Source organism: Eupeodes corollae, chromosome 1, assembly GCF_945859685.1.
Source record: "Eupeodes corollae chromosome 1, idEupCoro1.1, whole genome shotgun sequence".
Classification (NCBI taxonomy): Eukaryota; Metazoa; Arthropoda; class Insecta; order Diptera; family Syrphidae; genus Eupeodes; species Eupeodes corollae.
The window spans coordinates 174,022,724-174,038,374 of record NC_079147.1 but is presented as its reverse complement, the minus strand read 5'-3'; the positions used below and the strand labels follow the sequence as shown (position 1 = coordinate 174,038,374).

General features: G+C 32.2%; 1 protein-coding gene across 12 annotated transcripts; it reads left to right on the top strand.

Moving 5' to 3' along the window:
* LOC129954139 (cyclin-dependent kinase-like 1) lies at positions 1-15,285 on the top strand. Of its 12 annotated transcripts, none has more exons than XM_056067844.1 (7): positions 1-361; positions 9,720-9,906; positions 10,032-10,317; positions 10,395-10,645; positions 10,720-10,815; positions 14,776-14,919; positions 15,024-15,285. In XM_056067844.1, exons 1-7 carry the CDS (start codon positions 294-296, stop codon positions 15,129-15,131), a joined length of 1,140 nt encoding a protein of 379 aa, XP_055923819.1. In that variant the 5' UTR covers positions 1-293; the 3' UTR covers positions 15,132-15,285. The 12 variants fall into 12 exon arrangements, with proteins under 12 accessions (XP_055923819.1, XP_055923818.1, XP_055923826.1 ...); XM_056067843.1 differs by having other exon boundaries at positions 9,705-9,906; XM_056067851.1 differs by lacking the exon at positions 1-361 and adding an exon at positions 375-415.
* Positions 15,286-15,651: the final 366 nt, after the last annotated feature.

Below are 15,651 nucleotides of genomic sequence, written 5' to 3'. Positions count from 1 at the left end.
TAAAATTAAAAAAAGAAGAAATTAAAAGAGAGCGTTCAGACCAAATGTGTATTGTAACACATGTTTTATTGGTTGATTTTTGTGTGAACTGATTTTGATATTAATCAGCTGGTGTGTGTCCTTGAAATAAATTCTATTGATTGTCTAAACAAAAAGAAGAAGAAAAATATTTGCATTATGATTTTATATCATCGAAAGCGAATTTGTGGCTTAAATTAAAAATCATAAAGGACATCACTAGCAGATTTAACGTAAAATCAAATAAACGAACTTTCAATCCTGAAATTTCTCGTATGGACAAATGGTTTGGAGAGAAACGGTTGTGGCTGTTTGGTAATCACCTTCCACTCCTGCCCAGAAGGTAAGCTAACCATTTAGTGAATCAGACGTCTTTCCATATTGGTTGCCTTATGCGGTTTGTGTTTTGTTTTGTTTAACTGAATGAGTTGAGTATTGTTGAAGAAAAACACAATCTGTGGCAAATTAAAAATGAAAAATATACTCAGCGGCCATCCGTCCGTCCTGGTTATCCCTGTTTCGTTCCCCAAAGGAGTAATGCAATACACAAAAGCACATAAGTATAATGTACTTACATAAACTTGCAATTGTAAACTGTTCATTGAGCGGTTTAATTGAAAGTCGCTTTTATTTTTGTGGTTTTTGGCCTAGGCCTACAAAAAATATCGAACAGTTTTCAAACCATTGCAACCAATTTCGTGCCATTCGTGTAATTTTTTAAATCGATTTTCTTCTTTTGTGGTATTAATATTATATACTTATATCATTTTGTTTGCGTTGTTTTTTTTAACAAGCCTTGTGGAATTTCAGCAAGTGATATCCAATGTCCAGCATGCATGGTGTAATACCCTGTGACTTATATTGTTAACATTGTTGAATTATTACATCGATCGAAAAAATCCTTTTTAATGTTCATATAATAATTTGTTTAAATTGTTATTTCTGAAAGTAGAAGGCAGGGCTGGATTGGCATTATTTTGAAGGGGCATATTATTTTGTTTCTCATTGAATAGTTTTTTTTTTTTAAAGGCCCAGAATGGTTTCCTGAATGATAGAAGCAAAAATTCGAAAATCTAATTTTATTCTCATAGTTATAAGTGTATCAATTCCCAGATTTTTGTAATACCTCATTTTTTATTAATTTTTGTCACACGAAAATATTGGTTTTTGAACATTTGGAAAAACGGTATAATAGTCTTCTCTAAATTTTCATGAGTTACAATTTTGTAGTTACTATTTCACAGTTTTCTCCTCATATAAAATGTTTTTAAGCTCTAGTCGTAAAATAAAGGAGATTTAAATCTATACAAAGTGGGATTAAAATCATTGTTTAAAACCAGTGCTCCACTATCGTAAACGTCTTTATTTTATTATTTGTTCTGTAATAGTTCATGTTAAATGTAAATTATAATTTGTATTTTGTGCGCGTGTTAACTGTTTTATTTTCCTACTAACAACTAACACATGCACTTATTTTGAGCCAATGATCGTAGTTTGAAGCTTGCTATAAGCTAACTACTTTCTGGAAATTCTGAAGTGTAAAAAAAACATATGATTTGATACAAGCTAAGAAAAACGATGTAAAACTAAGAGCTTCAACTTAAAGTAAAATAATTCCGTGGCTAAGTGTCTCAAAAGCTTTAGAAAAGTCAGTGTATACACAGTCAACTTTATATCCTTGTTCAAAAGCGCTTGAACATACTCGTATGTTTGAGAATGTGAGGAGATTAGTAAAACTTGATCTTTTTTTCACAGAACCATGTTGCTGCTCGCAAATGAGATTTTTACTAAAAAATGCCACACTTTCACAAAAAAACTTGTTCAAACAATTAAGGAATGCAAGAAAGCTTTGCAATGGGCCTGTAGTTTGCTATATCCGCCTTGTTACCTTTCTTGAAAATTGGTGTTAGAAATGATATATAATTAATATTGAATAAGAATGTAAGAATCGGGGGAATACCATCGGGTAGTAGTACCCGTGGCATGATGGTTAGTGCGTTGGACTGTCATGCAAGGGGTCTTGGGTTCAATCCCTGCCTGTGCCACCTTAATTTAAAAAATTAATTTTCGCGGGTACTACCTCTTGCGAGGAATTGACAAATCCTTCAAGAGTAATTCTTCTCATGAAAAAGTGCTTTATCAAATTAGCCGTTCGGATTCGGCCTTAAATTGTAGGTCCCTTCCATTCCTGACAACAGTACTCGCACACAGGAATGGTTGAGAGTTGTAAGTCACTAGACCCTGGTTCACAACGGACTGTTGCGCCACCCCATTTGATTTGAATACCATCGGGACCAGCTGAGAATTCATCATTTAACACGGATAAAGGATCGAGAACCGTACTCTGTAGTACAGGGATGTGACTTCAGCTAATTTTCGAAAAGGAGGTGAAGATTATGAAAATATACTTAATTAACTTCTTTAGGGCTATTAACAAACGACTCACGGAAATGTATTGCGAAAGTGTTACAGATATCAACAGTTTTGTCTTATGAAAGGTTCTTGTAAGTAAAGTTAACTTAAAAGCCATCTGATTTTTTCTTTAAGTTTACAAGTTTCCATAATTTGTTAAGATTCTCTTTCAAAGAGGTGTTCATATCAGTAACATAACTAGTACCTATATAAAAATGTATAAAGAGACTTAAATTTGTGAAAGAGTTTAACATAAAAAGAGAAATGATTGGAGTAGAGTTTTGATATAAGTTTTCCGTGCCTTTTTTCTTTTGTTACGAAGTAAACGCAATTCTTTCGTGTACCAAGGGTGGCTAAAATTTGTATTTCTTTATTTCCTCAAAGCAATATTTGTTTCCATACGATAATTAAGGATCTTAAAAAATTTTGAAACTGCTTAGTCAATATTAGAAAATGCTAATGTATCAGCAATTCCAGAAATGGTTAAATCTTCAGACAACAACTAGAAATTAGCTTTTCTTAAATCAAAATTATATAAGCAATCTAAGCAATTACTGTGTTCGGTAAGGTGATTACTTAAGTCAAGAAAAATGCTCAAAGGGGTGTGATATCTATCAATGTTAGTAATTCCTGATCTAGATTCTAGAACAAGAGTACGGAAGAAAATACTAAATCAAGAGTTCGATATTTTTAATTTGTAAGTCAGCAAGAAGGATTTTATCAAGAAAAGATAGTTGCAATTGTGAAGTAGAAAGAGAGAATTCAAGGGAGGATTCGTCTTCAAATATAATCCAGTCAATGTGTGATAAATTAAAATCACCTAAAAGTTAGTTGTTATAAATTAAATTCACCTAAAAGTTAGGACAAATTGATAAGAAAGTCTAATGCCAAGAAGAGATCGCTGTAAACAGACTCCAAATTTGTTGGATGAATGAAAACGGTCCTAGTCTGTACTCTTATTCTTACACATACCAGTTCAATTGGTTCAAATGGAAAAGATACAGAAGGGGAGAAATGTGTACTTCTTACCGCTATTAGAACACCTCCATCTTAATGCTTTGCATTACCATCGTTTCTGTAAATTTCGAACTCTTGATTGAAAAGTTGATTTAAGCCAAGTTTCGGTCAAAACGAATACGTCGAGTGGAAATGATTGGGAGTTAAGAAAAATGTCAGCAGTCTTATTCCTTTATGTTTTGAAAGAAGAGGGCAAGACTGTTAAGTTTTTGGCTTCGTTTTCAAAGAAACAACTCGTTTTTGACTTTTTGTAAATTCTTTGACTAAAGTCTCTGCGGCCGTATATTTGTTTTGCAAATAAAATCAAAGAACGAGGGATTTGTTACTTATTTAAAAGAAGAAGAGATTAATTAGTTGTTAGATGTTCCATAGAAAAAAAGGTAGGAAATAATGTGTCAAAGACATGTAGCACTCATAAATTAAAACCTTTTTTTTAATTTCTTTAATTAACCGTCGGAGGTGCGGAAAAAAAAAGTTTAAAAAAATGTACTTTTTGTACTAAAGTTAAGAAAAAATTACCCCTAAGAAGTTGGGATTAAATGCTTAGCTTTCTTTCAATGCAATAAAAAAACAAGATCATTTTGTTTGTGGAACTTATGTGGGTTTTAATGTGGCTCCAGAATACTTCACCTTATAGTTTGTTTATAACATAACAAAAGATCCGTATGCACCAAAATTTGGCGACTATAGAAACTAATGATAATTATTTCTTACATTTATTTTGTATATGTTTGCCATTCGTACTTTTGTCTATCGTAACTATAATCTTTTTTTATATGCATTACTTAGTTTATTCTATTTGTTAAATTTACCTCATAATAACCTTTCAGCAAAACCGCTCCTGACTCCAACCTGTTTTACATTCAGTTTCGATGGCGCATTAAAACAACTTACCATATATGACTATGTGTGTTTACATTTTTAACATTTCATTTATAGTCTCTATCATATCTATATGTATATGTACATACATATCTCTCAAGTACATATACGAGTGAAAACACACATATTATTTTATATGTATTAAACAGGCGATAATGAACCAAATGAATATTAAACACAGCAGTGCAAAGTATCCTTTCGCGAAGGACAACAAAGTACGGCGCGTATCCAATTGCAATCCATTAAATTAAAAACAAAACAAAAAAAGTTAAAAATACAAATTAAAAAAAAGGGCAAGCAAAATATTTTCTTTTTTAGTATATTTGTGTATTCAAAATAGTGAGGATACTACGAAAGCTCAAGGCAGAGGTTTATTTTCGATCAGCAGAAGACCATTTTATAAGTAAAAAGTATTTCAATTTCAAAAGGGAAATTGCAACGGTGCGCGGCGGCGTTCGTTTTTGTGTTTTAAATATTGAAGAACTCTATTATTGGACGACATTTAATCAAAATGCAGTTTCTACAAAAACTGTCAATGACTTGACTGAAGTGTCACGCATTATCACGCACATACACTTTTCAAGGACAACCTACCTACATAAGACAATTCCCTCAAAAGGATTCTTTTTTTACGTAATATAAAAACATACATACATATATATGTACCTACACATTTAATGTATGTACAGCATTTTATAGTTAATATACAGAACCTCATATGGAGGAATTTCCATTCTCCAGAAAAGTTCTCACAGCTAAAGCCACTCCACCCTATAATTAGTGCACAGCATATATCTTCGAAGTCTTAACCAACTTCATTTATAGAATCGGTTGTTCGGTTTTCGTGAAAGACTTTTCCTTATGAAAAAGGTCAAAAGCCGTTTGGTTCAGTTGTTGTTGGAAATCGGCCCTTAAATAAAATTATTGTGATTCCTTGAAGGGCCGGTGACCTGCTACAGACTTCCCCTAATGGAGTTTTGATATATAATCACGATAGTTTTCCAAGAACTACAAGTTTCAATATTCTAAGCCGCAAAAAGTAACTTTAGTTTGATTTCAACAGTGGACAGTGGCTAACCGAAACTGGAAAAAGTACGACGCATTATGTTCGAACTTTCCAAAATATTCTCCTTGAGACGGTACGGTAGAAGGTGCTTGATTTTTAACTATAAATATACTCGTACCTTTATACAAATATTTAAACGTACATATTTTCTATTTCCCATTTGAATATTATTAAAGTTTATTCTTTTTCGTTGATCTAATTAAATAAATTTCATTGATGACGTTAATAAATTCAGAAATGGAACAAATATAGGGGGAGTTTTCCTTATATTCATTTGTTTGTGTATTTTTTTGTCTGAATACCAATGTAGGTATAGTCGAGGTATTCAAACAAAGATAAACTGAAACTGGAAAAAAGAAAATAAGCAACCAATTTTAGTCAAGAGACAAAAAAATAACGGGAGTGGTTGACAAATATGGGATTTTCCGTCCGCCATTTAAATAAAGTTTCTGTTGTTTTTTGAGTGTAATTGGATATTGTGAAGTACTTCAAATGACAAACAATGCTTATAAAATGAGATTGAAAAAGTAAAATTATATAAAAATTTATTTAAAAAGTGTTTTTGGCAATTTTTTATTCAATTACATTTTCCAAATTGTATGTCTTATGTTGTTTAACAAAAAAAAATATTTTATGTACGGAATATCCATGATTGTTTTATCGATTAAATTACTGTCCACAACAAAAGATACCAATTACCACATAAAAAGTGATTTAAAAATAGTTTGAAAATTGTTGCATTGGCACTTTAAAGTATTTTTTAGGAGTTTGTATGTGATATTTTGTTGAATTAAGCTGTAAAACTATAATTTAATAGATTTTTGTTGTAGTGGTAATTTGAATGAATATTTTTATATTAGTTGTGGTTCATACATTTTTAGTTGTTAGGGTTCTGATGATTTTGTATTTATCGCTATTGTTATAAACCAGTTTAAGTGAATTAAAGTTCTTACCATTTGTAATTTTAAATGTGCTTGTTGACAAAATCATTGAACTATAGAGATCAAAAATTGAGTTTCAACTTAATTATTTACGTAAAAGTTATCATATTTAGTTTTAATGTGTGTGGGTGTCGAAAAAGTTGTTTTACTTAAGCTTCTTCGACCTGACGGCTAAGCTAATGCTTAAGAATTCATAAAAGCTTTTGGAATAAATGAATATTTGAATTGAATTGAATTATTTCACTTCATGAATTACCTTAAATTTTGGAAGCACTGTGTTTTCAAGAAAAGTTTAATGAAAGATGAAAACTTTATGTCATTTAGTTTAAAATATTTAGGAACATTCACATTTCGAAAATATCTTTGTTACATCTTTTGTATTGGTCACTCTTAATATTTTTATACTTGATGATGTCCAAGATATCATCTGCGCATGATTAGCACTTCAAGTAGTTAATTTTTTGTCTCTATATCTGAATTATAAACGGTTTTAGAGTAACGGCAGTTTTAACGAAACAAGGTTACACCTTGTAAAATATATGCAGATATTGATTCGACAATGCAAATATGTAAAGGCTCCGCAAATTAAAAAATGTTAACAAATGTTTAGAATACAAAATGTTGTGTTAATCAGTAGCTGTGAACATATTGATTTGTTGCCAAAAATTAATAAGGACTTGTTGTTCTTATAGCTAGATGCATGTAAACTTTGAATAACGCAACGATCAAATTTCGTTGAAATTGAAATCGAAAATATTTGTAGAGGTATTCAAAGTGTTTCAACTTTTTCAAAGAAATACATAAATCTATAAAACACAAAAATACAATTTATGTTGTTTAAATGATTTATTAATTTTAACATTAGCTGTATCGTCAACATTTATTTCATATTTTTTGTCGTTGAATTGAGACTTTCGGAAATGAATAATATAACTGGTTATTCTCTCATATGTCTAGGTACCTATATATGTATGTAGTTTTATATTTTCGTACACAGAACGAAAAAAGTCATCCTATTGACTATTTTGGTAGTCAATATAACTATTTGGTAGTCAATTTTCAGCCGATAACCGCGATAGTCAATAGAACAATTTTCGGTTGTCAATTTTGGGATCTGAAATTTTTGTATAATTTGGTAGTCAATATGACAACTGAGGTAGTCAATATGACAACTGAGGTAGTCAATATGACAACTGAGGTAGTCAATATGACAACTTTGGTTGAAAGAAATTGAAACTACGGTTGTCGTTTTGACTAATGCGGTAGTCAATACGACAACTGCGGTAGTCAATATGACAACTGCGATAGTCAATATGACAATTGCGGTAGTCAATATGACAACTGTGGTAGTCAATACGACAACTAAGGTAGTCAATATGACAACTGTGATAGTCAATACGACAACTAAGGTAGTCAATATGACAACTGCGGTAGTCAATATGACAACTGTGGTAGTCAATACGACAACTAAGGTAGTCTATATGACAACTATGGTAGTCAATATGACAACCACGCTAGGCAATATGACAACTGCGGTAGTCAATAAGACAACTGCGGTAGTCAATATAACAATTTTTGTTGAAAACCGAAATCTAATATGACTACTGGGTAGTCAATATAACAATTCTCGATAGTCAATTACGGGTAGTCAATATGACAACCAAATTGTCGTATTGACTACCGAAGTTGTTCTATTGACTACCGCAGTTGTCATATTGACTTCCCAAAATTGACAATCGAAAGTTGTTCTTTTGACTATCCAGTAGTCAATTTTTGAAAATAAGGTTGTCATATTGACTATTTTGTTAGTCAATGCGACAATTTGGCCAAATTTCAGGTTGACTATCGACGATTGTTAATATGACAATTTTTTTTTCTGTGTATCCGAGTGGTTTGGAAGAACTGCAATAAATTAAAGAAAAAAACAGTCTTTTAGGGGAGAGTACGATGACTTAGGCGACAAAGTTTAATGATTTGTACAGAACAGTCAAAACAAGTATTTTTTACTATGGAAGGGAGTCGAGCTCCTCCCGTTTAGGCGAAAGGGCAATTTAAAAAGTATGTACGTTGAATGGAAAACAATTATTAAATAAAATTGGTAGTACTTACAACTAAGTTTTATACATTTTTTTAAAGCCAAAACTTTTGTTTATTACCTTATTTTAAATCAAGTCAAAAGTGTGCATAGTTTTTGAAAAAAATTGTTTTAATCTAAAAAAAAGGGTTAAAGTGTAATTTTTCAAAACTTTAAGATTATCTACTACTGTTTTTTTTTAGAATTTATTGTTCTTATTTGTTTTTGATCAAAAACTGAAAACTAGATGATTTTATGTCTTCTAGTTCTTGAGAAAATTGAAAATTACCAAATAAATATTTTAATTCAATTACTTTTTCCTTGCTTAAGTATTCACGTAGTCTTACATCTTGCACCCATCGCACCTTGCACCCCCCACCATACACCCACTCCACCTTTTTCAAAAACTACACATAATTTTGACTTGATTTAAAAACTGGCTAATTGAACAGAATGTTGGCTTTAAAAAAAAGTATCATACTTAATTGTAAGTATTACCTTTATTTTTAACTATTTTTTTTTTTCGCCTAAAGGGGGGAGATAGAATATAGTAAAAAATGCTGGTTTTTAACTTTTCTAAAAAATTCCGTTATAATATCTTGTCACCTAAGTTTTCGTGCTCTTGCCGTCTTTTATAATGTTGATACATTCTTAAAAGAATATTTGATCATCCGGAATCAGATATCCTTATAGCACATAAACGTATCTACTTTTTTTAAAAGGACTGATTTAGAAAAAGTATTTACTTGAAACATACAAAAATCATTAGTTGATCTGTATCCACCACTACAATCTTAAAATTTATTGAATATTTAAAAAACATTATTTCATAAATCAAATCATAAAATCAGTTTTCTATTAAATTTCAAAAACAGCAACTTAAACCTTTACCGACTTAAATGTGTTTAGTTATGTGCAATCAATTGAAGATTAAAGTTCAACGATTTTTAGTATTATACTTTAATTTTTTTAGCAACAAATAATTTTAGTTTTTGAAAAACTCTTCCTCTTTATGTATTTATATTAACTCAAATAAGATATTGTAAATACAAAATATGCTTTAGTAAGTTCTTGCAACAAAAAAAACAATTTGAAAATTCAATACATACAAGAAGCTTCCTGTTAACATGATATACAAGCAATTACTCATTCAGGTGTAAAAATAAAACATAACATTCTTACCTGAATGTACATACATAGTACATACATACTTTCGTTTAAGTAATTTTAACGTTTGTGTTCAATTCAGATATCTCTGTGCGTTTTAATCAACAGTCCTTGTAATTAAAAACAGAACTTCCCATTCCAGACCTCAAGGGAGTAGTAAAATGGATCGCTATGAAAAGCTCAGCCGTTTGGGTGAAGGCTCATATGGAGTTGTCTACAAGTGCCGTGACCGAGATACTGGTGCCTTGGTAGCTGTCAAACGTTTTGTCGAATCCGAAGATGACCCAGCTATTCGCAAAATCGCCCTTCGTGAAATTCGTCTGCTAAAAGTATGTTTAACAATCCAAAAACCATTCCATATCAACCTCTTGCTTATCCCTTCCAAAAACATCATTTATCAAACACACTAACACATCCAACACAACCACTGCCATCTTGTGCTTTTTCCTTACAGAATTTAAAGCATCCCAACCTAGTGTCACTATTGGAAGTGTTCCGGCGAAAGCGCCGTCTACATCTGGTTTTTGAATTTTGCGAACTCACTGTACTGCACGAGTTGGAACGTCATCCCCAGGGATGTCCGGAGAATCTCACCAAACAAATCGTATACCAAACCCTACATGGTGTAGCATATTGTCACAAGCAAGGATGCCTGCATCGTGACATCAAGCCAGAAAACATCCTCCTCACAGCACAGGGTCAAGTTAAATTGTGTGACTTTGGATTTGCAAGGATGCTGAGTATGGATATGGCCGGATTCCCGCGTTGACGGTTTAATTTTACTATTGTTTGTGTTGTTTTTTGAATACATATATAGGCCCCGGCGAAAACTATACGGACTATGTTGCAACGCGATGGTATCGAGCGCCAGAGTTGTTAGTAGGTGATACACAATATGGGACACCAGTGGATGTTTGGGCGATTGGATGTCTCTTTGCAGAGCTTGTGCGTGGCGAAGCATTATGGCCAGGACGCAGCGATGTCGATCAGTTGTACCTAATTAGGAAAACATTGGGTGATTTACTACCAAGGCACATACAAATATTCGGGCAGAATGAATACTTTAAAGTAGGTTTGCTGTGTTTTCATTTGTGTATTATGTTCTGGGCATATATTTAAGGATTTCTCTATTTACGATGCAGGGTATAACCCTTCCTGTTCCACCAACTTTGGAGCCACTGGAGGACAAAATGCCAAGCAAGGCGCTGCACAATCCACTGACCATAGATTTTTTAAGGGTACGTTAGTCCTGAGTGTCTTTCGTATGTTTGCACACGTGATTTGTACCGTTTAAGTTGATAATGGTTCAAAGCACTAAATAGCACCACGTTGATTTATCTATTAAGAATGAGTTTAAAATTGCCAATACGTTAAAAAAGATTTATTTTCACACAAGAAAAAGCTCCTAAGAATACTAAACGTAACGTATTCCAATCAAAATTGAAATGATACAGGGATCAGGAGTTAATTAAGTAGTGCGTGAATGATTTTTCGTTTAAACAACACTTTTGAAGCAGTTGTTCTTTTAAAATTTAATAAGCTGAAACAACTTTTTTAATGAAAATAAAACTATACACGCTTCAACAACTTTTATAGATAGATGTATGTACATATATATAATTTTAATTTCAAAAAAAAATTCACAAACAAATGAGTAATGCTAGTTAAAAATTAGTTTTGACAATAACTTTAAGTTGCCTGTAAATTTTAAAATATTTAAGCTTAGTAAGTAGATTAAGTTACATAAGTTAGGAAAATTTACTTAAAATAATATTGCGATGTTTGAAGAAAGCATGCCGCTGCCAAGACATTTTCTTCTGTACGGTTTGAATACTGGGTACGGTCCAATAAAGTACATGGTATTTTCTGATTTATTCATATTAAACAATGTACATGTTTCATCTGTATCTCTAGAGAAGGCTCTTCCATTTATGGAAATTGGAATTGTAGTCATCAAAGTGGTTCGGTAGGCCAGTGTAAATCAAGTTGCAATATTGATGATGAAATTGAGACTGGTGTCGCACTAACTGAAAATTCTGTCCTGTGTTTTTTATACAGTTTCAGTAAGAGAATGTTATGTAAACTGGGCCATTCAAGTAGTTTATGTCAAAGGAGACATTCAACGAACATCAATGAATAGAATCCAATCATTCCATAGCCCACAAGATTTCCTTGTTTATAATGACTTTCGATAAAATGATAACCGATTAACGATAAATGAAGATTTAGGTTTTCTCTTATGAAAGAAAAATGTAGCTGGAGGGACGTTAGAAAACCATTCGGTAAACCTGTTTCAATGTGCAGAGCATATTAGGCGTATTATCGGGCAGTAAAAACCATCTTTTCATGAAGAAACGCAGCAATTTTTGAGCTCAGTACAACATAGAAGCTTTTGAGACTGCATTGTATATTTTAAACGTTGGAAAGAATTGTCTCGCTGCAGTCTTGACCTTGATGCATTGATGGAATTTTTAGATGCTCCCAATTTGTTTTGTAGATACTCATTTTAACACATATTGTAATTAAACACTACGCCAAAATATTTGTATTGATTAGATACATTTATTTCAGAATTATTCCAGAACCATTTTTCGCACGTTGCTCTTCTTCCACCATTACTATTTTCGACTTATCAAGATTTATTTCAAGATTCCATTGAATGCAGTAAGTCTTAAAACTCTCAATTAGCTGTTGCAAATTGGAATAATCCGACAACAGCACAATATCGTCGGCATATAAAATTGCATTAATTTAAAGATCACCTAAGACAATACATTTAAAAGCACATCTTTGACGAACGCCTTTCTTAGTGAGGAAGAAGTCTGATAAACGCAAACCATTCCAAACAGCTGCAGCAGTACCCTTATAAAGAGACTTTATAGTAACCAGTATCTTCGGAGACATTCCCAGAGTCGATAGCTTATAAATTTCAGCCTTCCGGTCAATGGTATCAAAAGCATCCTTAAGATCGTTAATCAAAGCGTACTTTGTTTTTTTTTGGCAGAATTGAAGTTGAATTATGCTTGAAAGATTAGTAGCAGCAGAATAGTTGGTTCTATATGCAACATAAAATTCATTGGTGTTGTTGTTTTTTCTAACCAAGCTGACAGTCTGTTCAAGAGCACTGTTGTAAACAGCTTATAGAGCGTATCAAGAAATCAAATTCCTATATAGTTTGACACAACATTTGTATCTTCTTTTTCAAACAGTGGGTATATAATGGATTTTCTGAAAGATGATGGTAGCGTAGCGTTGCAGTTTCAAGAATCTCAGTGAATAACTTCTGTAATAAATAATAATAATAATAGAATTCAAACGAAATTCCATCAAAACCAGGAGTTTCATCTTTTGATGAAGACATAGGAAAATATATCTCACGCAGCTCAATGGGGTAATCTAACTCTGGAACATGTTGCTGGAAGAGCGTATAAGATAGTAGCTGAATAATTTGATTGCGAGAATAAGCTTTCATAATGTATTTTAAATTCAATTACTTTTACTGACGTTGTGGTTTTTTATCCAATCTTTCACCATTCTGGCTGAAGACACAGATTCAATAATACTAGTAAGGATTCACAGTAGTTTCTTCAACATACATATGTATGTATTTTCAGGCTTAGTTTTCTGAAGGTTTTGGGGTGTTTAAGAGCATTTCTCCTGGCCATAAAACAAGCTAAATCAATGCAAAGATTTTTGGCTCAAATTAGCATTTTGTTGCATTGGAGATCCGTTTGCTTCATAAATAAAGCTTTTAATTTCTTTGCAGCGTTCTTCAATTGAATCTGTTGGTATTATGATTACAAGTCACTCGAGTTTATTTTTATAAGGAACACCTCTTTGGTCGTACCATTTTATTTTAGAAATACCTCTTTGGTTGGTATTATCTGCTGAAGATTTGAGTGAACAAATTAATGGCATGTGATCTGAGAAGGTTACACAATCTACACTAAAATTTTCAACCAAATTAGAGATCGTTTATGAAGGGCAACAGTTACTGAAGAACCTCTACTACTTACATGAAGTATATTTTTTCACTAAACACTCTACAATTAAGAATAAATGCACCAAAATCATCAAGAAATTCAATTCTTCCCATAATCGACGATGTAGGAATCAAGTTGCAGTCCACTATTCCTCTTGTTCCTGTTGTGACATTGTAATCCACTCCGAGAACGAAATTGGCGGATGCGAACTGAGAAAAGACGTTGTTAGGAAGTGTAAAGTCTCTGTTCCAATGACTGAAATTCAAGTAAAAAGTATTAAATTTAGTTGTTCTACCTCGAAAAATCCTTTCAACAAAATCATATTGTTACAAACTTTAGTTAATAGATGGGTTCAATACTTTTCGTATACCCAAACAAACATCCACCACTGGCTCTTACAAATTTGAGCGTTTTTATAGCAAATATCCATTTAAGTTTATAACCTACGAAGTATTTCTCATAATTTTTAAAATTCTTAGATAAAACAAAAGTTTCGAATAAAAAAAATTAAATTTACAAAATATATTCAAAAGAACCACATAAAAAAAATTGTACAAGACCAGCTTTATTGGAAAACAAAACCTGACATGCAATGCGCTGCTAATTACTGATATTGTTGTGTTGAATTTTAGATATTGTTTTGTTGAATTTTAGATATTGCCACAATGACAGCATAGTCCGGGTTGGTTTTTTTATTAGATTAACCAAGTACGTTTTATGAGCTTCATTTAATGAAGTGATAATAGCATCCTTGTTACATTTATATTGACGTCCCTCAACTGATCTCTAGTTTAAGCCGGGTTTTCAGCAGCACTCCTTCAACTGACGCAAGTAAGGTAAGGCAAGGTCTTTATTAACATTTCAACAAATTTGATGCTTGCTATATTTCTGATATCGTTTTCCATTTGTTATAGCAGATAAATAGCAATTGAATTTTATTCAAAAACACTCTTTCTTAGTATGAAAATGGCAACTTTTTGTGATACCTCCTATATACGATTATACTATAGCAATATGTCCCCATTAATATCTATGAGGAGGCAGTTTTATTAATATTATTTAACACTAGATACAAAAAAATAGTTCCACACATACGGTTATAATAAAACGTTAAGATGCTTCTTTCTTCGTTATAAATTTATTTATTTAATATGTGCAAAGTAGTAACCGAAGAAATTTCTAAAAACGATGTTTATTTGTTTTATATTTCAACAGAAATGTATCGACAAGGATCCAGCTAAACGGTGGTCGTGTGAAAAACTAATAAAACACTCCTACTTTGATGATTATATTGCAAAGCAACGTGAAATGGAAGCATCAAGTTCTCTACAAGACTCAAGACATCGAGATAAATCAAAGGTTAACAATTTTTTTTAAAGAAAAATCGACATGCAAAGTCAAATTAATTTTTGGGAATATTTTTGTTTTTTTTTCTGCATCTCTTGCCTTTCATACACAAATAGACTTCAAATACATCACTTCCTATGCTGCCTAGCACACAGGATTATGTGAAATTACAGCCAATTAAAAACAATCTTCATCGAACAGAACACCATTTGCCGACAATATAGAAAAGGCTTCGACGTCGTCGGTAAAATATTAATTTTAAGACAAAAAAAAATAACTTTTTTACGTGTCGTGCTTGTGAAGTATATTATGGTTTAAGATATTGTGTATCTTCTTTAAATAAAATTATGATTTTACATTGTAAGGTAATAACTCAAATTTTAAATTTTCTATTGTTTTCACTGGCAGTTAATGAATAAAAAATGTTCATAATGTTAGCTCAAATTTGACATATTGAAATGAGAGCCTTTCCTAATTTTTAACGACCGCAAAGACGCGTCCCTTGGAAGAATTGAATTTAAGTGTTTGTGAAATGTGGAAAAAAATACCTCTCTCGAAGTTCTCTGCCGCCAACACAATGTATCGAAAACCAGTGGCAACATTGCAAAGATGCAATCAGAGAAGCCGCCTCTGATGTGCTGGGTTTCAAACAGCCAAAAACAAGGAACCCCTGGTTTGATGAGGAATGTCGGCAGGCAAATGCAGCCAAACAACAGGCACGCAAAGCGGCGCTGCATGAGCTCT

Bases quoted from the DNA above. Each gene is read 5' to 3' on its own strand.
- LOC129954139 (XM_056067843.1), top strand. From the start codon at position 294: ATGGACAAATGGTTTGGAGAGAAACGGTTGTGGCTGTTTGGTAATCAC. The intron at 9,907-10,031 runs GTATGTTTAACA...TTTTCCTTACAG, and splicing joins GTGAAATTCGTCTGCTAAAA to AATTTAAAGCATCCCAACCT. The intron at 10,646-10,719 runs GTAGGTTTGCTG...TTTACGATGCAG, and splicing joins GGCAGAATGAATACTTTAAA to GGTATAACCCTTCCTGTTCC.